General features: G+C 47.4%; 1 protein-coding gene and 1 long non-coding RNA gene across 7 annotated transcripts in view; one reads left to right on the forward strand and one right to left on the reverse strand.

Annotated features, from left to right (window-relative positions):
- Positions 1-24,686, forward strand: part of MCC (MCC regulator of Wnt signaling pathway) — a 389,997-nt gene that overhangs the window by 329,226 nt on the left and 36,085 nt on the right. For 3 of the 5 annotated variants that reach the window (XM_078066935.1, XM_078066937.1, XM_078066938.1), the window contains 6 exons: positions 9,713-9,802; positions 12,930-13,076; positions 14,034-14,123; positions 15,231-15,379; positions 20,023-20,163; positions 23,388-23,491. In XM_078066935.1, coding sequence (XP_077923061.1) covers positions 9,713-9,802; positions 12,930-13,076; positions 14,034-14,123; positions 15,231-15,379; positions 20,023-20,163; positions 23,388-23,491 — 721 coding nt within the window. The remainder of the gene's footprint in view (positions 1-9,712; positions 9,803-12,929; positions 13,077-14,033; positions 14,124-15,230; positions 15,380-20,022; positions 20,164-23,387; positions 23,492-24,686) is intronic. The other 2 variants (XM_078066936.1, XM_036087353.2) reach the window with 1 other exon arrangement.
- LOC118532648 (uncharacterized) lies at positions 12,385-16,924 on the reverse strand. 2 transcript variants are annotated; one of them, XR_004915839.2, is made up of 5 exons: positions 16,797-16,924; positions 16,564-16,632; positions 15,223-15,328; positions 14,248-14,350; positions 12,385-12,608 (listed from the first exon to the last, which is right to left on the reverse strand). It is a non-coding gene; the product is annotated as an uncharacterized LOC118532648 (long non-coding RNA). The 2 variants fall into 2 exon arrangements; XR_004915840.2 differs by lacking the exons at positions 12,385-12,608; positions 14,248-14,350 and adding an exon at positions 14,079-14,214.

Consider the following 24,686-nt stretch of genomic DNA (forward strand, 5'->3'; position numbering starts at 1 on the left):
AAAGTCTTTTAAAATATAAATGAGGACTCAGCTCCAGACTTTTTAATGGCTGCCATGTGGCTCCTTGGCCAGGAAAAAGGACGAGTAAATTTCTAGAATGCTGCAGTGCCCATTTCCTCCCCCCTCACCTTGTCCTACTAAGCAGGAAGTAAGCCCAAATTCCTGGTAATGTAGCCTTTGGGGAGGAAGGGAGCGGAAGCTGTGAAAGGAGGATTACAGGTAAAAAGAGAGAAATTTCCTTCATACATTGTGCTCTCTGAGGACCATTAACTCTGAGGCTTTTCAAAGTAACAATCCTGTCGTATATTCCTTTGGGCCACTTTTTTTTTTTTTTTAACTTATGATTATAGTTTTATTATCACAAAAAATCAGAAGCAGCCAAAATAAAGAGGCACAGGTCTGGAAGGGCTCCAAATGCAGACGTTCCTGTTGTCTTCTCCAGGTAAAACCCTGGGTGGTGTTACCGCCTTTTCGGGCGATACTCAGAGTATCACCAACGAGGGAAGTTCTCCCGAACTTCAGTATAAGTTTTTATTGGGGTTTCACGATGTCGGCATGATTTATTACATTATTGGCCGTGTGGCTGAACTCCGTTTCCAGCCCCTTGTCCTTCAGGGAGATAAGGCTGAGATCCTGGAGGCTCCTTGTAAGTTTGTGCCATGACAGGTGGGCTGGAGCTGCACTGTGTCTGCCACTGTCCTTCTCCTAGAGATCCAGGAGGATGGAAGGCTCCAGGGCTGTGCCGCTCAGCCAGGTGTGCGACACACAGGTCAAGCATGCGTCCCACCAACTCACCAACCAGGGCCATTTAGAGAGCCTCCTCTTCTATGACCTCAAGGTCCTCCCCTAGAGCCATTAGTTCTAAATTCCACTGGTGCCAGTTTCTAAATACTGAACTGGTTCTACACACCAGTTCCACCTTCAGTATCCATATTCACCTGCTATTATGTCCAAGGGTGCTTGTCCCATCGGGGGTCACGTTTAAAGGAGTTGGAAAGAAGAATCCAGATTAAGCCAAAGGGCCTATTAGAAAGAGTAATCACCTTATAAGTTGACTGTGTGTTTTATTGTGTACCTTTTTCCAGTCATTCATTCATTTATAATACCTATTTACTAGTAGGCTGCCCACCTCTACCGGGAAATGAGATTTCTAGTGTCACACTGTTGCCTCCAGAGCACGGTCTGTCTCTGAAGCAGCCATTCACTTGGTCTGAATTGTCTCCTGTTATATGCTAAGTCAGTAGCTCTTTGATATTTTTAACTAAAAAACAGTAACAGTGGAGATATTTCTGGAAGTGAAATTGTTGTGACCTTATGTAGGTTAAATAAAGATTCATCTCCGATTTGCCTTCCTTGGCTTTGAGTCCCATCTGAGCTCCTTCCGCTCTGCCTCCCCCTCCATGATGCTTTTCCTGACCACAGTGTCTGGATATGGAAAATGCAGGGCTGCAAAATGGTACTTTATATTTACTATGAATTTGTATGTGTATAAATTTACATTGGCTATGTGTGCATGTATTTAAAATAGACCAGAACAGTATAAACCAATCTCATAATAGTTATGGTGAGGAGGGGAAGCAAGTACCTGGAAGTGTAGGTCAAAGGGTACTCAAACTTTTCCACAGTGTTCTAATTTTATTTTTTTTAAGATTTTATTTATTTGAGAGAGAAAGAGAGAGCACAGAGGAGAAGGAGAGGGAGAAGCAGACTTCCCACCAAGCAGAGAACTGAACTGAGCTGAAGGCAGATGCTTAACTGACTAAGCCACCCAGGTGCCCCCTAATTTTATTTTTTAAATGAATGTATTATTTTGTATAACTTTTAATAGGTAGAAATACATATACATAGACATAGAAACAAAGCTAAGAAGCCAAAATATTAACAGAGACTAAATCCAGGCTGTGAAATGTTAAGCATATGTTTCTTCTTTATACTTTTCCTTAATTTTCAAATTAAACAAAAAGTGGATTATGGTCAGTGATCCCCATCTCCCAGCTTTAACAACTTGGTAGTCATACACAGTCTTCTCTTTTGTCCTTGATGGAATTTTGTTCATATCTTACATGTTGCATTTCTTCTTAGGAGTTTCTTTGTATGAAAAAGATATGGCTGGTATTAGCTAAGTTTAAATTTGTAAAAGGTTTGGAGAGAGAGGGAAAGAAAAAGAGAAAGACCACCTGTTTTAACACTCCCATCCCTAACCTGGTCACGAAGGAGGGAGCTGAGAGGAGTGGGGTCTGGCTCCAGGGCTCTCCTTCCAACTGCTATTTTGGGGGGGGTCTCAGGTGGCTCTTCTTTTGTGTGGCTGATCTGTTAGTCAGGATAAGGATAGGTTATACAGCCATTACAAATTAACTCCCCAAATTTCAGTGGCATGGCACACCAGAAGAGCTTATTTCTTGCTTGCATTGCATGTCCAGCACAGATGTGGGGATATGAGCACAAAGCAGAGCACAGAGCTCTGGTCACTCAGGGGGCCAGGCTGATGGCACCCGTTACCTAAAACAGCCCTTGAAGGGACCCACCCTGCTCACTGTCGGTTGGCCAGAACTGGACAGACGCCCCTCCTTAACCACAGAGGCACTGAGAAACATGAAGGAGCACATGGAGATTTGTTGAGCAGAAAATGTTCCTAACTCAGCTGGTTTGTTTGAGCATTACACCAGATAGACTTGGACGTGAATCAGAGTGCCAGGGAAACAGGCTGTCTGCCCCTCCATCTTGCGGTGGCTCTCAGTGTGTGTGTCAGAATCATTGGAAAGTCTTTTGGAGGATATGTGCCCTGGCCCTTCCATGCGCCACTGAATCAATGGATGGGGTGCAGGACCCTGGCAAACTTTTGCTCATCTTGATCCCAGTAAGTTCTCGGGGACAGGAAAGGGAAGGAAGTGTCCTTCAGTCACCCACTGGATGTGGGCCAAGAGCCTCTCCAGGCATCTTTAGCTTATTTTTAAAAATCTGTTCTCATATTGATAGTATTAACATTCTCTGAACATTTTCAGAGTAAACATTACCCCTCTCAGACTAAAAACAGATACCTCTGAAGGCAAAGCAGGATTTAAAGCCTAAATTCAAACGCTGAACATACTTTGAGCATTTACTTGTGATGAGCAATGATGTATGCACATCTTGTTTCATCTGTATCAGAATTCTACAAGACCACTGCTAGTATTAAACCCTTCTTAGAGATGAGAAAACGGAGACCCACAGAAGTTTGATAATCTCGTCCTAGTCCACAATGGTGCCAAAACTTGGGCCCTGGTAACCTTACTATGGGATGCAGTTTTCATTGTCCTGTTGTCCAGATGCTTTTCCTGGGTCCTCTTCTCCCTTTTCCTCATTCTGTCACCTGCTTCCACACAGACTAGAAGTTAGTAAACCATCCTCGGTTACAGTAACATGGGCACCAGATTTCGTTGGGCTTCTACAGACCAGTCTTGCTAGCATGGTAAGACAACGCTAAGTGAAGGCAAAATGAGTTTTTTCATAGAGAACAAGTGACCTGTATGTGTATTTCTCTTGATTTGAGCCCAACAGAGCATCACTGGTAAAACCCATCGCCCTTCCTCTCTGTGGTTTGAGGAGGGGTGATGTGTGGGATCCAAGGCAGAGAACCCACAGAACTAGGATTCTTTTCATGTCCTCTTTGGAAACTGTTCCAGGGACTCTAAAAGGGCTTCCTGCACATTTGTGCCATGGAAATTGTGAGGTAACTTTTTCAGTTGTGGGCACTGGTGTTTGCTTCTCCATCCCTGGCCTCTCTTCTCCAACCCCTGCTTCGAAATTCCAGATCAGGCTGCTTAAAGGCGGACTCATGGCCATCAAGAAAGTAGCTGACTCTCTTTGTTGGAAAGCTGGTAAGAAATTAGGAAGGCAGCCAAAACTCTGACCTCTTCCCTGATGTGGCCATTTTGATAATTCGGTCCAGGTTCTTCAGTGGTCTGTGGAACAAAAGAGAAAACAATGCACCTAGCAGATCTTCAGAGAATGGAAATGCTGTTGGGTTTGTTTCTCTTCTGTTTTGTAGTCCCCTTCCTCTTCCATTTCAGCCTACATGAAATTGCCCTGACCAATAAAAATACGACTTTCCTGGAACACGGCATGAGATTCATAGGAACAAATGTATCTTTTCTGTAAATAAATTCTGATTCCTCATTTGTCTGAGGGTTCCAAGAAAAGTCTTATAAAATCTCCAATAAGAGGGGCGCCTGGGTGGCTCAGTTTTTAAGCGTCTGCCTTCGGCTCAGGTCATGATCCCAGGGTCCTGGGATCGAGCCCCACGTCGGGCTCCCTGCTCCGCGGGGAGTCCGCTTCTCCCTCTCCCACTCCCCCTGCTTGTGTTCCCTCTCTCGCTGTGTCTCTCTGTGTCAAATAAATAAATAAAATCTTTAAAAAAAAAAAAAAAATCTCCAATAAGAGAGCGGTTCTTAGCAAACTCTGGACTTGGAGGAGGCTGCTCTCCGAGAAGCAGAAGGGCCCAACTGCCCAAAGCTCGTTGAGGAGAGCTTTTGCAGCCCAGCGGTTCTACCCGTTTGCAGGGCTGAAACCCCCTCACCTCAGCCAGCTCCATTACACAGTGAAATTGTGAATCACAACCTAACTGCCTGAAATGACAGCCACCCAGTGAACAGTGCTGCACATCGTAAGCCGAGCAGACTCCTTCTCTGGCTGGTGACCGTGTTTCTAATCCTGCTCAGGACTCCCGGGCCACCTTTCATTCCTGCGTGTCACCCATCTGTGAACCACATTCACAGATGACTTCATCAACTGCGCAGTCGTCTTGTCTGCGTCCCTGAGCTGTCCTGGGAGATGGAAGTGTCCAGCAGCTGACCCGTCTTACACTTGTCCTAGCCTCCCTTTTTTCGGTGGACTTCCCCCCCACTTGGGAAACCCTGTGCCCGCCCCGCCGGATGTTTGTCTTTGGCAGCTCCATTTCCAGATTCTTTGTCACCAGCATCTCGCTGTATGGCTACCATAATCTCGTAGGCTCCTGATCTCTCATCTTTGTATTTACTTTCTTTCATTTGTTGGCTTTTATTTGGCCTGCAAGGGCAGAGAGATAAGCTAATGACATTCCTCTGTAAAAAGCACACTCACTGATCCGTGAAAGGTCCCTCGCTTAATTTATTTACTCCTTTTATATCCCATTCCCTTTCCCCGTCTTGCATATGTCTTTATACACCGTGTTTTGTGTCTTGTTTTTAATTTACATAAATGTTTTTGCGCTGTAGACTCCTTTCTCCCACTCAGCACTCTGGATCTGTCCGGATTGCTGTGTACCCCATCGGGTCTGACGCGCTCGTGGCCACCTCGTAGTCTGTAGGGTCCCCCGCCGTGCGGACCATGCCCGACGACAAGACTTCCCACTTCCTGCCACCAACTTTAAGATGATCTCTTTGTTCTTTTTTCCCCCTACGTTTGCCTTACAGTGTTGCTACGTATGCAGTTATGTTTGCATCCTCATTTTCCAAGTAGCGTTAGTGGCATAACAAACCACCCCAAACTTAAAGACCTTAAACAATGATTTATTCCTATCTGGAACCCCTTGGTTCCCCAGAACCATGCCTTGGCTGTTCTCGCTTAGGTTCAGATGTGGTTACAGTCAGATGGTGGCCAGCGCCAGAGTCATCTTGAAGGTGTCCTTACTCGTAGGTCTATGGGGTGAGGCTGGCTGTCGTCTGGGGCCATAGCAGGGACTATTGGTCAGATACACCTGCAAGCATCCTCTCCAGGTGGCCCGGGCTTCCTCACAGTGGAGTGGCCGGCTTATAAGAGCCAGCATCCCTAGAGGGAGCGGGCAAAGCGGATCCTCCTTTTCTAACCTAGCCTCAGAAGCTCTGTAGTACTGCTTCTGCTATATTCTGTTCATTAGAAGCAGTCCCTCAGGCCAGGCGCGGGCAAGGGGAGGGGGCTCGGACTCCATCCCTTGATGGAGGGAACATCAAAGAACTTACAGGCGTCTCTACACACTGCCGCACCTGGTTAGAATCTAGGGTGACGCTTCAGGACTCAGGTCCACCTCCACTTCTGGAAGACACCTCTGTTTTCTTTTCAGATACTGTTTCTCCGTCATTTCCTGTATTCTCTTCCTCTTGAACTCCTTTAAAAGTATGTTGGGGCCTTGGTGGGTCACTTGTGGTCTCAGTGACACATGCATATTTTGTATCTCTTTAGCTCCCTGTGCTGTGTTCTGAATTAATTTCTGTGCTCTGTTCCAAGTCACTCATTCTGTTTTCAGTTTTAACCAGTTGAGAGTTTAACCAGTACATTGATTTTATGTCATCGGCTACATTTTCTACTGGCTTGTTTTTCTCGTCTGCCTATTCTTGTTTGATGATATCTGCCTGTTTTTGTTTCCTAATTCCTTACTTTTTATAGAAAGTACTCCTTTTAGGGGAGCCTGGCTGGCTTAGTCGGAAGAGCCTGCGACTCTTGATCTTGGGGCCGTGAGTTTAAGCCCCACTTTGGGTGTAGCGATTACTTAAATAAATAAAAAACTTAAAAAAGAAATTAATCTTTTTATCTTGCAGAGGGCCCTACACTGATTGTGATATAGTTTGCTGTTTGCTTTATTTTCGTTTCTTCTCGGGTGGCTTCCTCTCCTCCTGTAGATTGCTGCCTCTCCTGGGTCATCGACCCTGTTGCACAACTGTCCCCCCATGTCCAGCAGCTTCCAGTCACGGGAGTGTTAGGTCTCCTGTCCCCCCATGATACTGGGTGATTTACAAATTAAGTCTCTGAGGCAGTGACCGGCTGGCGAAATCCAGACCAGTTTTAACTCTTCATTTCTAAGTGGGGGCCCTGTAGTACACAGATGCTATAGATTTGGACTCAGCACCCTGTGTCCTGGGTCTGGGATTTTGGCTTCTTACGGTTGACCCCTGGGCACAGTTCTAGGGCTTCTTTCTGGCTTCCTGCCAGCTAGTGTGAGGGTCACAGAAGGGCGGGGCGGGAAGTTTCCAGGCTTACCGAGGAGGATCCGAGCGCAGACGGCCTGACTCTCAGGGGCCTCTCTGGCCCTCCTGGCCCCACACACTGCACCCTGCTCTCCATTCCCAGGGCTGCTGCGGCACCGCCTCCCTCCTAACCTCTGTAGCTTTCTTTCCCACCTCATTTCTGGCACCTGGAGATTTCACTGCCTTTCCTTTAACCTTGGCAGTGAATTTCTTTCTCATTGTTCCTCTTTTATGCAACATTTCTATGCATCCTTAGCAGGAGTGCCTGTTTACTTTAGCTGAGGCTGTCATGCGCTGGAAATTGTCATTTGTTCTGTATCCAGACCCTTATTCCTCCCGTTTTCAGCCTCCTCCTCATTCTTGTCCTTCATATACCTGCCAAAGCTGAGTCTAAGCCCTGCCAACCTTCTCCAGGGTAGACAGGCTGCCTCCCCTTGTGTATTTGATAGAATTTGGCTTTTCCATTCTGTTCCTTCCATCAATACTCTTCCCTCCACTTTGCATTTACAGAATGTGCCCAAATCTTTCTGCTAATGCCCTAAGCATGTGCTTTTCACTGTTACGGTTTTAATCCGGTTTTTATTCTTTACTATTATTTTCATGAGGTCTCCAGAGTTTGAAGAGAACAATGCATTTACTCAGTCTACTGTCTTGAATGAAAGAGCTCAGCTGAGTTCTCAGTGCTGCTGTGTAAGCTTTTTTTTTTTTCTTCTTTGGTCCTCATTCAGCTTCCTTCCTCGTTTCTGACATCTGCTATTCCCTCCCTCGCTCCTAGCAGAGGACCTCAGCTCTTTCCTCTTAGAGAAACAAACCATCAGATGGGGGCCGTTCTGTTACCCATCCTCTCTCTCCCATCTGCAAACTCACCTTTCTTATTGCCTATCCTCACCTTTTTCCCTTCTCTCCTGGAGCAAAATCACGGTCTCATCTGTCCTCCGTTGATCCTTCAGTTCACCTGGCTATGTGTGGGCTCTCCTCCCCGCCCCCCCCCCCGCCCCCGCACCTAGTGCCTTGCCTCTTCCCTGGGCAGCCTTATCCACACACAAAATTCTTAAACGGTATACCCAGTTCTGATCTCCTTCCCTTAGGTTATATTTCTAACTGCTGACTGAATATCCTTACATACTCCATGGTTTTCTCAAATTCAGCATGTCCAAAGCTAGCATCTTTATTTCTCTCTGGAAAGTCTGCTCCTTCTTACGTTTTCCCCATTGTGCCAAGTAGTGCCCTGATTCACTGAATCACCCCGGCTACCAGTTTGGGTTGTTTGTGTGTGTGTGTTTGTTTGTTTGAACTTCCTTGAATAGTTCCAGAACTGCACTGGCCATTACAGTAGCTACTGGCTACACACATCTATTTATATTTGAATTCAAATGGACTAAAATAGAATACAATTAAAAATTCAGTTCTTTGGGTCTAGTAGGCACACTGCAAATTCTCAGTAGCCACGTGAGGCCAGAGCAGCTGTAGAACAGCATTACTGTTCCCGGAAGTCGTTGGGCGACGCTGCTCTAGGGTGTATTTTACCATTTTTGTTCCCATTTCGCTGTGTTGGAGCCTCATCATCTCTCTCGACTCACCCCCTTTTTCTTGCTCATTTCAGTTCATTCTCTTTTCTAATCAAATGATTTAAGTTTTTTTTTTTTTTTTTTTTTTTTACACAGGGAGCGCGAGTGAGAGAGCGCGCGCAAGCACAAGCAGGGGGAGCAGCAGGCAGGGGAGAAGCAGGCTCCCTGCTGAGCAGGGAGCCCAATGTGGGACTCGATCCCAGGACCCTGGGATCATGACTTGAGCTGAAGGCAGACACTTAACCAACTGAGCCACCCAGGCTCCCCTCAAATGATTTTCTTTTTTATAAGACCCTTTACTCCCTTTGAGAGTCATTAAGTTATAAATGAGAAATGCAGAGTTCTGGCATTTTAACGTCATTTCCTTACTTGAACCTTTCAGAGTCCTCCCCAGCCCGCTCCACCCTGCCTCTGTTTGCCTTTTCCTTTTTATTTGCTTGATGAACAACTACATGACCTCCAAGATTGAATCCCAGTGTTTCCCACTGTGGCAAGGCAGAGGAAATGTGTCTTTTAGACTTGGATGCTCCTGTTGATAGCCCTTTTCAGAGTGCATTCACACTGCAGTGTTTGGCTCAACTCCAAGCCCCTACAAAACAACAATTTTACCTTCATACTCTATCATGTTTCCAATATATGCAAGAGATTGACTCCTTTTTTTTTTTTTTCTGAGAGAGAGAGCGAGCATGTGCGCATGAGCGGGGGTGGGGAGCGGCAGAGGAAGAGGGATAGAATCATAAGTAGGCTCCAGGCTTGGTGTGGAGCCCGACATGGGGCTCAGTCTCACCACCAGCGATCATAACAGCTGAAATCGAGAGTCGGACACTTAACCGACTGAGCCACCCAGCACTGCTGCAGCAGGTTGACTTCTTTTCAGGGCATCTAGATGAGGACTGGCTACGTGCTCACTTCAGGAGAAATCAGAAAATGGCCATTCAAATCACGTTCTGTGTTTTGTTGCCGAACTCCAATTGAGAAAGCCTGGAAAGGGTGATGAATGACCTTCCTACAAGTATTGATTCCTTGTTTTGGGTAGCTGTGATTCCTGGCTACCCCCTGACTCCGAACCACGTATTTTGTAGAGACAAACGTATTTTCTTTAATAAAATATTTTCAGTGAATGCAGGTATATTATTTAATTATCCCAAACTCAGTGGCTTAAAACAACAGAAATTTATTCTCTCACAGTTCTGGAGTCCACGCAGTCAAGGTGTTGGCAGGGCTGCGCTTCCTCCAAGGGCTCTGGAGGAGAATCCTTTCTTGACTTTCCAGCTTCTGGTAGGTCCCGCAGTTCTTTGACTTGAGGCCAATCTCAGCCTCCATTTTTACTTGGCCTTTTTCTCTGTGCCTCTGTCTTCCCCCCCGCCCCCTTAAGTAATCTCTACGCCCAATGTGGAGCTCAAACTCACAACCCCAAGATCAAGAGTCACATGCTCCACCAACTGAGCCAGCCAGGTCCTCATGTACCTCTGTGTCTTAAATTTCCCTCTCCTTTTTCTTACAAGGATACAAGTCATTAGATTTAGGACCCACCCTAAATCCAGGATGATCTCATCCTGAGAGTCTTAATTTAATCATATCTACAAAGACCATATTCCAAAATGAGGTCACATTCACAGGTACTGTGGGTTTTTTTTTTTTAAAGATTTTATTTGTTTATTTGACAGTGAGAGAAACAGTGAGAGAGGGAACACAAGCAGAGGGAGTGAGAGAGAGAGAAGTAGGCTTCCCGTGGAGCAGGGAGCCCGATGTGGGGCTCGATCCCAGGTCCCTGGGATCATGACCTGAGCGGAAGGCAGATGCTTAACGACTGAGCCACCCAGGTGCCCTGATACTGTGGGTTTAGAACTTGAAGCTGTCTTTTGGGGGAGGGGGGCGGTGAAGGGCATGATGCAACCTGCTAGAGTGGGTAAGAATAGGAATGAAGACAATCACAGCTGTGTCTCTCCCCTCTCCCAGGCTTCACCTAAGCTGAATCAGCAAATTGGCTGTAGCCTTCATTTCTGTGCATTTATTCATTTAAATTAATTAAGACCCCCCACCTCCAAATCAAGAAAAGAGAGAAGGCTATTTAATCCAGCTGGCTGTCTATCTTCATGACAAGCTCGCTCCACTCCCTTCAGCTGGATTTTTTTCACTGCCTAACGATTACCATTAAATGATAAAGCGTACACCAAAAATAAACATGTTTATTATTCTGTAGTTTTCAAAGGCATTCTCCAGGTCTAACGCTTTTTAAACGAAAATGGATATTTAGATTTAGAAATCATTTTAAGCATGCATGCCTGTGCACAAACAAGCCATGGAGAGATAGGAAGAAAGAATATTAGGTACCTTCTCGGTTTTTATTTTTCAGTGCCATCTAAATTTTCCACAGTGGACATGTTTTACTTGAGTGATTAGAAGAAGAAACTTTTTTTCAATAACATGGGTAATTTTAATGCACTTTTAGTAAATTGCCCAAGACAATTTATTTATATATTTTAATGTAAGGTGAGTAGGCCACTTGGCATTGTAGGAACCGACCACGGATTATTCTGTGAATGATTCGGGTACTCTTTAGATTTTGGAATGGTGTTAACATTGTCAGTTATTCAGGACCTCATCAGACTTTGATAGCAGTAGCAGTGGAAATCCCTGGTCTCCGTCAGGGAGGTTTCCCGGGTGCCAGGAAGCAGCTTGATGGGAAAGCAGGCCCTCTCTTTGCCATGCAGCCCTAACAAGGCATCCGCACTATACCTCTTCTTGGTTTGTTGGGGACCAGTCCAGCAATACCCTTTGGCTTTAACAAGCATGTGTTTTTCTAGTCTTTAAACTATTTTGAGGTCTGCCCTGTTTCTGGTGTGCTATGAGGATGACCTGGGTTTCCATCAATCCCCTGTTACTGGAAGCTGCAGCAGAGCATGAGGCACTTTTTAGCTGTTACACCATTGAATGCAATTCGCTCTGAGGGAATTTTCCTATTTTGGCTTCTAATATGTTGATGAATTATTGAAATTTCAATTACTTTTGGTTCCCAATTTAGCAGGATGGAGACATCCAAGATATTTAATATGAAAAGCTTTCCAGTTGCTTTTGGAGAAGGGTTTGGTGTCAAGGATGTGGTTGCATTCCTCCTGTCTCTGGGACTAAAGTGCTATGTGGCCCCGGGAGTCCCTTAGGACTCGGGGTGTGAGCCCCCAACTGGGAGCATCTGCAGATCCTGGGAGCCTATTAGATATGCACATTCCACCTACCAAATCAGAATCCCTGGGGATGGGACCCTAGGCTCTTTAGCAAGCCTCCTGGACATTCTGGTGCACTGACAAGTTTGGAAAGCCCTGACTTAGATGTCCTGGTGCTAATTCTTCCCAGCAGGACCCAGTGCCCATTTGTAGGGACCCATGGGTGCTATAGTCAGTTTGCCCTTCAAGGTAGACATTGTACCTGATGACAAAACTGTGATCCAGGTCATCAGACCAATTTCTCTCAATTATTTTCACTTCCTTGGAACACTTCTCACTTTGGAAATCACTGAGCCATAACCATAGAGAAGAGAGTCTGCACATTTAAATTCTGTGCAGGTAAATGTGTGTTCTAAATGCAATTCAGAGGACCCCGGGTTTCTCTTTTATGCAGAAAGACTCTGTAGATATTCCTTCCCGCTGTCCCATGGATAATCCCATCTTCAAGTCTCTTGGGGGGAAGCTGCAGGTGCGTGTGTCTTGCCCTTGGTCTCCCCTCCTTGCTAGTGCCTTCGGCTCTTCCACACCGTGCAGTTCTCCCAGTACAGTGTGTCACCCTGATGCCTGTGCCCTTGTGCAAGCTATTCCCCCACCCCCAGCTTGCTCAGCACCCCCATCAGAGCCAGCCCCTCCTCATCTTGTCTATTGCGATCTGGTCGCTTACAAGACTCTGTTCAAGCACCATCCCCTCCTTCCCTGTCGACTTGAGATGGAGGTACATTCTTCCCCTTTTCAGCTTCCTACAGCACCTTAGGTGGATATTTACAGCATTAATGTGCGCTTGCATTGAAATCATTTGTTCTCTCTTCCTCTGAGCTTTGAGTTCCAGGCGAGTGGCGATTTCATCCCAGGTTCTCCATCTGCAATGCCCAAGACGTTCAGGCCCATGAGGCAGAATGAACAAACATTCCTTAAAGATGGTCCTTCCCCCTCTGCTGGAAGCCTTCAAAGCCTTAGAAAACATTTTTAGATCATACCTGTGAAAAACAGATGATGGCCAGCCAGTGGCAGGTCTAGTTAAGAATACAACAAACTTTTATGTGGACTCAACCAAGTTAGCTTTAGTTAGGTTTTCAGTGAAGCTAATCTCTTCATGGAAATGAAAACCCAGCCATCTGGCTACTTTGCTCCTTGGCCAGGGAAGCCACCAACTGTGTCTAAAGTTTGCATTCTTATTTCAGGTTCGAGAGCTTCAAACGCGACTACAGAGCGTGCAGGCCACGGGGCCCTCCAGCCCTGGCCGCCTCACTTCTGCCAACCGCCCAGTTAACCCCAGCACCGGGGAGCTGAGCACAAGCAGCAGCAGCAATGACATTCCCATTGCCAAGGTGAGCGCCCGGGGACGGGTGGGAAGCCTGCTCTTTTATCTGGAATCCGCACCAGCCTCTACCAAGCATGGCCACTGTGCAGGCCTGGGATGAGCTCACAGGGCGCCGAGGAGCTTCCCTCGAGTCTCTCACAGGCCTCCTACGCTGGGGCTGCAGGGAGAGATAGCCCGCTGGTAGTTTTGTCTGTCTTGGCTGTGACCTGGATGCCAACTCTCCTTAATCAGCCAGCGGGAGCAGGTCACAGCTGACCAGTCGTTGTGGAAAGTGAGATGTTTTGTCAGGTTCTACCATAGTAAGGGGTGGATGGATAGTTGCTCTGGGGGACTGAGATTCAGCCCAGGAGGGGACCCTGAGTAATGGACCAGTGATCACCCTTCTCATAGGACCAACAGCCCTGGCTGCAGAAAAGTAGATTCTGCTGGACAGGCCAAGGCAGTTAGAGGAGCGGCCCCACCCCTGCACATATGCTGAGTCTGCCCCAGAGGGACTGTAACAATGACACACGCGCTCTTCCCTGGTGGGCTACCGGTCTCTGCAGGGGGACGGGTTCTCAACCATCAAGTTGAATAAGTGGGGTCAAACCATTGTTTCTCAACTAGAAGTGATTCTGTCCTCCCCCAAGGGATATTGGGGGACGTCTGGAGACAGTCCTGATGGTCACCGCTAGAGTGCTAGTGGCATCTTGCGGCTAGAAGCCAGGGGTGCTGCTAACCATCCCACAGGGCACAGAATAGCCCTCTACAACAAAGAATATCCAACCCAAGATGTCACGAGTGCTGAGGTTGGAAAACCCTGGGTGAAGCAGATGGTGGAAAAATTGGATGAGTGAGTTATTTTTAGGAAATTGACGAATCGGTTTAGTCGCCATGACTAAACAGTAGCCCTGTATAAGCACAGTCTTCGACGGTTTATCTGGACAGTGATATGTCATTTTTCGATAATTTTTTGTTTTTCTAGATTGCTGAGAGGGTGAAGCTATCGAAGACCAGGTCCGAGTCTTCGTCATCAGATCGGCCAGTCCTGGGATCAGAAATCAGTAGCATCGGGGTGAGTGTTCGTGAGATGCAAGGCAAGAGAGTGCCCAGTAGGGCTACACAGATGGCAGATTGTAGGTGACAGAACTTCCCAAGTTCACCTCCTGTAAACAAGTTAATTATAAAACCAGTCATACCCCATTTCCTTCCAGAGGATCAGATTAAAGGGTACAGTGGTTTCCTCATCGGAGAATTACTTCTTCAGCTATAAGGGAGTTTCTCTCTTTCTCTACCTGCAAACTGTCAGAAAGAAATGATTTAGGTCTAGTTACTGGTGATGGAGATGAAAGTCTTAAAGTACCTGCTCTGTATCACCCTGCTACCCCCGAGACCGAGCGGGTCAGGGAGCTCTGAAAGAATTTTACCTTTCTCACGGGCCTCTTAAAAGGGAACGTGCTCTCCAGTGAGGATGAATGCTGCCTTTGAAGCATAGCCCAATGCTGGGAGAGACTGGAACCTTCTCGCTTAGTACCAGGGTTTTCATCTGGAGAGCCTACAAACCCCTTGGGGCTGTAAGAGCTGATGGATGGTGAAAAGGGAGTCGTTTTAGTTCCCTAAGGAATATTTTTTTTAGGATTGACGATGAGGCTGAGAGAGCCAGCTATTTGATCCCCAGGGGTGGGGAAAGCCTGAACAGTACTTTTAAAGCCCTAATTTAGAATTATGTGCTGAGAAAAATTGCCTGCATCCAGATTCGGTGCCAAAGCCAAACTGTGAAAATAAAGGAGCCGGCTGCTCTCTTTGGCTGCAGCAACCAGAGACGAGGGCCTGGGGGACGGGGGCACAGGGGGCTCAGGAAGGGGAAGGGAGTCCAGACTCTGTTCAATATCCAGAAATTGAGGAATTCTAAAGAGGCATGCTCCCCCAGGTCTGCTGCCCAGCAACACATGCCTGGAGGATACAGCTGTGTTTTGATCCTGTTCATGTACTATTTTCACAGTAGTTAGCTTTTGATCATAGAATCATATTATACAGACTGAGAAAAATCAGGGTCACCATCTTCTGGTGCCTGATTGTCGAGGAATATCGGCTGTAGATTCTTCCGCATGCAAAGTCATATCTGAGGACCGGTCCCTAAAGCGACCACTGTCTAGAGCGGGATTCGTGCTCACCTGTGCAGGTATCCAGCAGTGTGGCGGAACACCTGGCCCACTCTCTTCAGGACTGCTCCAACATCCAGGAGATCTTCCAAACACTCTACTCACACGGATCTGCCATCTCGGAAAGCAAAATTAGAGAGTTTGAGGTGGAAACAGAACGGTTGAATAGGTAAGGAGAAATCCTGTGTATTTGAACGGCCGTGTTGCGGGGATGGGGAGCTGCTCTCCTTTCCCCTTCAAAGATCAATTCAAGTTGGCTTAGGAACTGTGACCTAGGGGGATGCTGTCAGCCTGGTGGGCGGGGAGTTCCCACCTTCTTGTTCAGCAGAAGAGCGCTTACCGAAGTCGGGGCTGGCTTCATGGGCGTTGTGTGACCTGTGTGTTCAAGTGCACAAGCCTCGTGTTTGGAAGGATCTCACACTTGGCTTTACTGCTCTGCTGTCACCATTTTAATTTCTTGGGGCGCCTGGGGGGCTCCATTGACTAAGCATCTGCCTTCAGCTCGGGTCCTGATCCCGGGGTCCTGGGATCGAGCCCTGAGTCGGACTCCCTGCTCAGCAGGGACCCTGCTTCTCCCTCTCCCTCTGCAGCTACCCCTGCTTGTATGCTCTCTCTGTGTCAAATAAATGGATAGAATCTTGAAAAAATAAAAATAAATTCTTAATTTATGAAGCAGGGCTCCTCCACCTTTTCATTTTGCACTGGGCCTTGCAAATTATGTAGCAAGTCCTGGGAGCTGTTCGTATTGAATGACAAGTAGGTCAGAAAGACAAGACGGCTACCAAGCATGCAGGCCTGTGCTGCCAGGAACCACAGAGAGCAGCTCTGGAATGTTGAGTCAGCATCCTAGGGGCGCCTGGAGCTATCAGGAACCAGCAAAGGCAGTCTGATCGAGGCATTCTGGGATTGACCAGGCATGCTGGTCTAGCCCTCCCTGCTCCTCCGGAGGGTTGCCTAATTTTTACTTATGTTCTTTGCAAAAGTACACAACCCTCCGTCCCTACGTTCTATCCCACTTAGTCCTACTTAGAATCACTTTCTAAGTAGCTCTAACCGTCCTACTTAGAAAATTTTTCCAGTTTTATGGATTCTTCCCAAATCTCATAACAGAGGTAGTTAGAGTTTGCACTCATGCCTCTTGGCAAAGCCTGGCTTGTAGGTCATCCCAGTGATGGGAGTTGCTGAAAAAGCAAAGAAGAACCAGGGCCAAGTCCTGGTAAACCACTGACTCAGAATGGGTCCTGCAGGGGCAGAGCGCACTACTGAATCCTATCCAAGTGTGGCGTGGCTGCCTTGACCCACCAGTCTTCAGTGGAAGAGCACAGTAAGAATTTGAAAGGCTCGTGAACTCACCAGGAAGAAATGTGGATGCCGGTCCCCCTCCACGGTTGCCGAATGCCGTTCCCCTGGTGTCTGGCAAACCTGAATAAATTGAATTACCATATTAGTCCTCCCTGATTTGAAGCTGTTTAATATAGTGCTTGAGGACTAAGGAAACGCAGCAATCTAGGTCATTTCAAATCTGGAAATTAAATGGTTTCCTTATTAAATCCAAAATACTTGAGAGTGACAATCCCGATGATTACCTTGTAGCAGTAAAGAAGCAGTCCTCTCCGTACCAGGCTGGGGGGTGCTTAAGAATTGAATCAGATATGCCCTTTGCAATTTAATGAAGTCAGATGCCTTCAGGGGCCCTCTGTGAGTGAGGATCTCCTCTCCACAGATTCTGGGACTTAACAAGCCTGCTTTGTGGTTGAACTTGGGGGAGGTTCCTTTCTCTTCCGTTCTGCGCACCTAGGAGACGCCAAAGAAAGGGGAAGCATTTGGTCCTTGTAGCTCACGTTATTATGGTGTTTCACAGTTTACAAAGGGTTCTCACAACCACTTAATCTTCAACTTGGGAGGGCAGAACAGTCCCATTTTGCAAATGAGAAAACAAAGGCTTCGATGTTGAGCAACTTGCTTGGAGTCCAGAGCTGTTAAATAGCCCAGCTGGAATTCTACCCCTGCCCTTGGACTTCCCCTCCAGTGTTTTCCCTATGGCCATAGCTACAACTAGAATGTGGGAATAACCTTAGACTCTGTTATTAAACTACCTACCTCAAAGTTGGAGGCCTTGTTACACCCCCCAAAATGAGAGCCCTTAGCTTTTTGATTGTGTGTGGGGTGGGGGGTCATACCTCCTCAGAAATGTTTCCTGACTTAACAAATCTGTTTTAAGTACCTACTCTGTGCTCAGCTATTTGTCATGCAAAGGAAAGTAAGACAGACAAGGTCCCTGTCTCTCATGGAGCTTCTGTTCTGTTTGGGGAGCTATACAAGAAGCAAACAAAGGAGATCATAAGAAAACTCCCAGTAAACAGGGCACTGTGATAGCATAGGGGCGGGGGGGGGGTGATTATTAAGTAGGGCTCCATGTCCAACATGGAGCCCAACGCGGAGCTCGAACTCACAGATCAAGAGTCAGATGCTCAGCCGAAAGAACCACCCAGGTGCCCCCAGGAGACGTTGATTTTAGATAGGTAGCCAGGGAAGGCATCTCTGAAGAGGTGGCTTTAAGTTGCGATTTTAAGGGGAAAAGGAAGCAGCCATATGACAAACTGAGAGTCTTACGGAGCAATTGACAACCTTAAGGCGGAAAAGGAGGTTGACATGAAGTGGGAACTGTCCCCAAGGCCAATGGAACTGAAATGGAGCGAATGAAAAGAAGTAGTCACATGCAGTAAGGTGGTGGAGTTGGCAGGGCGTGGTGGGTATGAAGTTTGAGGCCGTGGACCAAGTTTGCTCTTTATTCTAAGTGTCATTGGAAGTCGTTAAAGGGTTTGGTTTTTTTGTTTGTTTGGTTGGGTTTTTTATGTAGCAGAAGAGCAGGTCTGGTTTAAATTCTGAGAGCTGACTCAGGTGTGAAGAATGGAAGGAGGGCAAGAGTAGAAGCAGAGCAATGAGTGTAGTGGCCCGATGTGGCCACGGTGGAGGTGATGTGAGGAGGTGGGGGTCAGTGTGTTTGGTGGTAGAATCAGTGGAAACCGCAGTTGGATTAGATCTGGATGTAAGAGGAAGGGACGGTCTCAAAGAAGATTCTCATGTGTCTCCCATGTATTGCTGGGTGGATGGTGGTAGCATTTACTGAGATGGAGAAGATAGAGCAGGACAAGGTTTGGGGGGAAATCCAGAGTCTCATTTGGTAATGTTAAATTTGAGGTGCTGGTGTGACATCCACATTGGAAATATCAGGAAACAGCTGGAGATACGAGACAGGCACTCAGAAGAGAGGTCTGGGCTAAAGAAATTTGGGAGCCAGAGGAACGTCAATGCCTGTTAAAGTCATGGGACTGGATAAAATCACCCCGGGGAGCAGGGGGAGTGCGGATAGAGGAGGACAGCCGTGAGTCCCGAGGCAGCGCCAACCCCCACAGATTCATAGAGAATGAGGAGCCAACGAAGGAGACAGAAGAAATGACCTTCAAGGCAGGAAGAAAACCAGTAGAGATCTATCATGCCCCAAGTGAGACAGAACATTTTCAGAAGGAAGGAGTAGCCTGTTAGTGGGTGTTGCCTGAGAAGGCCTCTAAGATGGGATCGGTCACGAGGAGGTCTGTGAGCTGACTAAAGAGTTTCATCTACTTAGTGGGGACCGAACTGGAGCACGTTGAGTGTTGAAGAGAGTGGTGACTGTTTCAGGAAGTCTTAATGTCAACAAGAACAGAAAAGTATGTTCTTGTAACACCTTACATTGAATCAAGCTTGGAGTTGCCAAAACCTCACGGTGGTTTTAATTACATGCTCACCAGACATCTCCCATGTTGGTGAGTGTCTCTGCATTCTGCTCTAAAATACGTGGTCCTAAGATTGATCCTCAAGGCAAATGGCTTGCAAGCCCCTTACCATTTTAAGAGTCACTTGCATTGTGTATGTGTGAAACCCCCTGTGTCTTTAAGACTTGGTGGTCAGAGTACTATAAATGGGTGTGTGCATGGGAATTGAATCACTGCATCCAGGGCCTCTGTCCCAGGGCAGAAAACAGAGAAGCTGAAGGCTTATTATGCTTTTCTGACTTTGCCACAAACTCATTTGACCTGAATTTAGAGTCCTGAGTCCTATAAAGCGTGAGGTCCCTGCCCACAGCCAGCAGTCGTGGGACTGTCCAGCCTGGAAGGGGTTTGGGACACAATCCACAGTTCCTGTCTGCCGCCCATTCAGAGGCCCTTAGGGACAGTTTCTTACACCCGGATTCATCTTTTGCTTCTGCTCTGTAGTGAGTGGTTCAGAGCACAGGATCTGAGGTCAAACTGCCTGAAGGCACTTAACCCTTCCGTGCCTCTACTTACTCTTCTGAGAATGGGGATAATCATACTTAATTCAAAGGGCCACAGAGGGTTATTGAGCAGGGGTTTAACAAATAGTAGCTATTACTGTGGCACTGCTTCTTGTTTGTCCCCGTGGAGGGTGGCTTATTGAAGCGCACCTGTCCTACCTCTCCTGAGGGCCTGAGGTCACGTGGCTGGCTCCTTTCCCTGGTGGATCCTCAGCACCTCACACGGCACCCGGCACCCGGCACATGGTGTGTTGCCGGCTGGGTGGGAAGTAACCACGGGGCCTGTGTGTATTTCCAGTTCACACAGAATTTAGTGATTCTCATACTTAGGGTTGCTTCCTTTATTATTCATGTCAGTTACGTTTGCTAAAACCGCTGACAAGCTCACATCCTAACACGCGTGTCTGGCCTGGGTCTAGATTAGATGGCTCAACTATTGGCAAATGAATTGTAATCCTAATGTGAAATCGTGAAAAGAGATTTTTCTTCCTTTGTAGCCGCATCGAGCACCTCAAATCCCAAAATGACCTCCTGACCATAACGCTGGAAGAATGCAAAAGCAACGCTGAGAGGATGAGCATGCTGGTGGGAAAGTATGAGTCCAATGCCACGGCCCTGCGGCTGGCCCTGCAGTACAGGTAGGGAAGTGCAGGCCCTGCGTGCGCGTGTGCAAGGTTGGGGGGGGGGGGCGGGAGGTTAACTTAGAAATGCATCCACAGTAACCTGCCTCAAAGTAGAAACCAGGCTTTTAGAACACATATGGAGGGGGTTGGACCAGCAAATACTAATGTGATACATACTGAAAATCCATTAGCACCTTGTGGCAATTAAGAAAAGAAGAGTAATGAGTATGGTATTGGAAAATTGAGATGTTTCTGCCAGCATGTTCAACTTAAATATTATTTTCTTCAAGTAATATCATTCAAAATATTTATTTTCGTATTTATATATCCATTTGCTCTTTCCAGTCTTTTTTCATTGTCCTATATATTTTACATTGTTATAAATCTAGGACATTCTGTTTCTTCAGTTTATGGTGGTTTTGTAATGTTGCTTAAGGGTCTGCCTGCATTTTGAATGGCTGTATCCCCTGGATCAAGTTTATATGTTGTTGTTTTGTTTACTCAGTTCTCTAAAAGACATTTAGACTTTTGCAGACTTAGGATATTAAAATACTTTAATATCCTAATAAAATAATTTTATGGTGAATAATGTAATACAGATAATACCTTCATTCTTTTGAATATTTTCCTTGGAATAAAATCTCCAAAGCAGGAATTAATAGGTCAAAGGATATGAATATTTTTGTGGCTCTTCAGGCACGCTCCCAGTTTTTCCCCATAAAAACAAGCCAGTTTAAATGACTGCAGTTCATTCATCGATGAGCAAGTGGTATATGAATGTTCCACTTTTTTTCAGCCTCATCAGCTTTGGAATTTATCTGTTTTTAAGTTACTATTTGTTTCGTAGCTACAAAGCTATGCATTATTGTTTTCAGAGGTTTCTGTTATTAGTGGCACCCCTTAGGCATATTTGCCAAGATCCCAGAGTAGTGACTGTACCTTATTCTTAGCACCCTCCGAAAAGATCAATATGTTTTAAGAAACTTTAAGAAACTTTGTTTCTTCACAAAACAAAATCAAACCCCAAAACCTATGAGACCAGGGGCGCCTGGGTGGCTCAATCGGTTAAGCATCCGACTCTTGACCTCAGCTCAGGTCTTGATCTCAGGGTCGTGAGTTCAAGCCCCATGTTGGGCTCTATCTATGCTGGGCGTGGAGCCTACTTAAAAAAACAAAACACATGAGGGGCGCCTGGGTGGCTCAGTCGTTAAGCTTCTGCCTTCGGCTCAGGTCATGATCCCGGGGTCCTGGGATCTGGCCCCACATCAGGCTCCCTGCTCAGCGGGAAGCCTGCTTCTCCCTCTCCCTGCTGCTCCCCCTGCTTGTGTTCCCTCTCTTGCTGTCTCTCTCTCTGTCAAAATAAATAAAATCTTTTAAAAAAGAACAAAACACATGAGACCAAAGCTAGAGCACGATCGTGCTAGTTTACAGACCCACCAAAGCAAGCAGATAACCCACCTGTGATAACTCTTGAGACAGGCTCTTCTGCAGCCTGCCTCTGATCTGTGTGGATGAAGCAGTGTCGCAGGGTCTCTAACTTGAAAGAGGGACTGCCCATGAAAAGAGGAGCGGCCAACACCCGGGGCTAGTGATGGGGTTTATCCTTTTCTCTTATCTCTTAGTGAAAGAAGATGAAAGTGAGACAATAGACAAACAGATGGTCTGTTGACTAAATGTTGAGTAAAGCAACATTTCCCCTGCTTAGCTGAGAGAAGCTAATCGGTTATTTGCTTGGCAGGGAAATTTCTGCACTGCAGGCATCTTGTCCCAGACTACTCAGGCATTACGCACACATTCCACTTCCTGTGCCGACGTGGGTCCCTGTGGGTCACACGTGGCAGTGGGGAAGGGGTCCCTCCTAGATCCTATACCTGGTGTGTCCAGTGATGACAGGCATGAAGAAGAGAGACTGATTTCTTCCTCTTAGAAATTCACATTTGTCAGAGACTTCGTAAGTGTTTCAAAGGGCAACCTTACAAGCATCTGGTAGAACCTTCTGTGATGATGGGCCTGTTACCTGTCTGCGCTGTCCAGTGTGGTAACTGCTAGCCACGTGTGGCTCTTAAACATACGATATATGGCTATCGCAACAGAGGAACTGAATTTTTCATTTTACTTAAATTCTTTTTACTTTAAATAGCCACATGTGGCTAGGGGCTACTACAGGTCTGGGTCAAAATAGTCTTCTTTCTGGGGCCTTCTTTCTTTCTTTCTACCAATTATTGTGTAACTATTTCTTGTGGCACAGTTTCTAGGGTCAGGAAGCTGGGAGTGACTTCTCTGGGTTGCGTTCCAGCTCGGAGTCTCTTAGGCGGTCCTGCTCAAGCGGTCAGCCAGGGCTGTGTCATCTGAAACCTTAACCAGAGCTGGCTGATGTGCTTCTAGGGAGGCCCATTCACACAGCTGTTTGGTGGAGTCCTCAGTCCTTCACTCACTGTTGGCTGGAAGCCTTAGTTCCTCACCACATGGGTCTCTCCATGGGGCTGCTCGAGAGTCTTTAAGACGTGGCAGCTGGCCTTCTCTAGAGAGGATGATCCAAGAGAAAAAGTGAAGGGAGAGAGAGAGAGGGAGTGACCAAGATGGAAGTCACGATGCTTTTAAATAACCTCATCTTAGAAATGACATCCCATATCCTCTTAGTCACATAGACCAACTCTGGTACAGTGCAGAAGGAGCTAACACAAGGGTGAGGATACCAGCATATGGGATCAGTGGGGGCCATCGTGGAGGCTGGCTACCATAGGCATATTACCTTTCCTTTTTAGCCGATTGTTAAAGAGGCATTAAATTTAACTCTCCCACTTTCATTGCTTCCCTTGTATTTTTCTACATCCTAGTTCAAGTATGTATTTGTTTTGAGAGAGAGAGCGCGCACTTGGGTGCGAGTGGGGGTGGGGAGTGGCAGAAGGACAGGGAGAGAGAGAATCCCAAGCAGGCTCTACACGGGGCTCGATCTCACCACCCTGAGCCCAAATCAAGAGTTGAATGCTTAACTGACTGAGCCACCCAGGCGCCCCTAGATCCTAGTTTAAAGTAAAAGTTTAAGTTAAGTAGAAAGGGGGGAGGGTGGGCAACATAGCAGAGCCCCAAGCCCTTGGCTTTATGCAGGAATATTTGCGGGTCTTTCCTCACTTGCATGGACAGCGAGGTTGGAGCTGCTTCCCCGGGGGCGCAGTGCCGCCCTGAGGAGGCCCACCGTCCTCTGCCAGAACTGAGGGTACGCTGTGCTTCTGTCCCAGTGAGCAGTGCATAGAAGCCTACGAACTCCTCCTGGCACTGGCCGAGAGCGAGCAGAGCCTCATCCTGGGGCAGTTCCGGGCGGCCGGCGTGGGCTCCTCCCCTGGTGAGTGTGGCCCGAGTCCCTCCCTCCCTCCCTCTGCCTTCTCGTCCCCTGCCTCCCTTGCTCCGTGGTGCCCCCATTTCGCTGTTGGCATTGGAACACCTCCCGACGACACGAAATTCGCTTGTCAAGTGTGTTTTTCGTTTCTTCCTCATGACTGAATGAGTAAATTGTTTATGTTGAATGCAGCAAGAACTGGAGTGGAAACAGAATTACGGGCAAGTTAAAACAAACAAGCCCTCTTAGGAAACATACTCTCCCAGGCCAGCAGTAGGACCAGATGGAGCAGGAGGCCCACGGTTTGTGATGAAAGGGACCGACTTTCCCACAGCCTCTCTGGGATGCTGATTGTTAAGGGTCCCTTTGCTGCCCACGTGGCCTTTGCGGAGACTCGCTGCTTCTTTTGGCTGCCTGGCCTCAGGTTTGTTCTTTTGGGCGGTTTTGAGGCATGGGCTCCCCCTCTCTGGTCTCCAGGTGCCTTGTGAACACAGAGGAAGTGATTTCTCACCCTGCTGTCCGCTGCAGAGGGCTATCCCCGGAGCGCAGAGCCCAGCCCTGTGGGGGAACAGAGCGGTCCGCTGACCCACTCGCCTCCCCCGCCCCGGGGGCATGTGTCCTGTCGGCCCACTCTGTACCTCAGATCTGCACCGCCCCCTACAACGACCCCTCAATTTTGAGTAACTGGAAGAGGTATATAATTGAAAAAGACACAATTGTGTCATCCTGGTTAGCAGTATTTGCTAAAACTTGGCCTGTGCTTGTGCAGGGCCTTACAGTAGTGTGAGGAGGACACAGGAGAAATAGTGCTTAGGAGGGAAGAGAGATCAAGGGAGAGAGGTTGCCATAGCTCAGTGCCGTGGCCTGGATGCTCCCGCAGCCTCCGCTTTAGAACAGTAGCTTCTTTGGAGAAGCACCGACAGGTACACAGAAAACTGTTTAACTCCAGAGCCGAACCTGGGCAGGTGGACGAACCAGGAGTCCCTGGCCACGGGAACCAGGCCATCTGCCAGGGACGGGCTTCTCGGCCGGGGCCGGGAGCCTCCACTGGGGCCGTCCTTCCAGGAGGCACCTTTCGAAGAATGTCTGCATCAGGGCCCCTGCGGACTGCAGCCCCGCCCCCACCCCGCTGTTCTCACCAGCTCCTGCCCCTCCCCCTCCCCTGTGGTCGAGCTTGGGCACTGACCACTCACAGGTGTTT

The sequence above is a fragment of the Halichoerus grypus genome, chromosome 2, assembly GCF_964656455.1.
Source record: "Halichoerus grypus chromosome 2, mHalGry1.hap1.1, whole genome shotgun sequence".
Lineage (NCBI taxonomy): Eukaryota > Metazoa > Chordata > Mammalia > Carnivora > Phocidae > Halichoerus > Halichoerus grypus.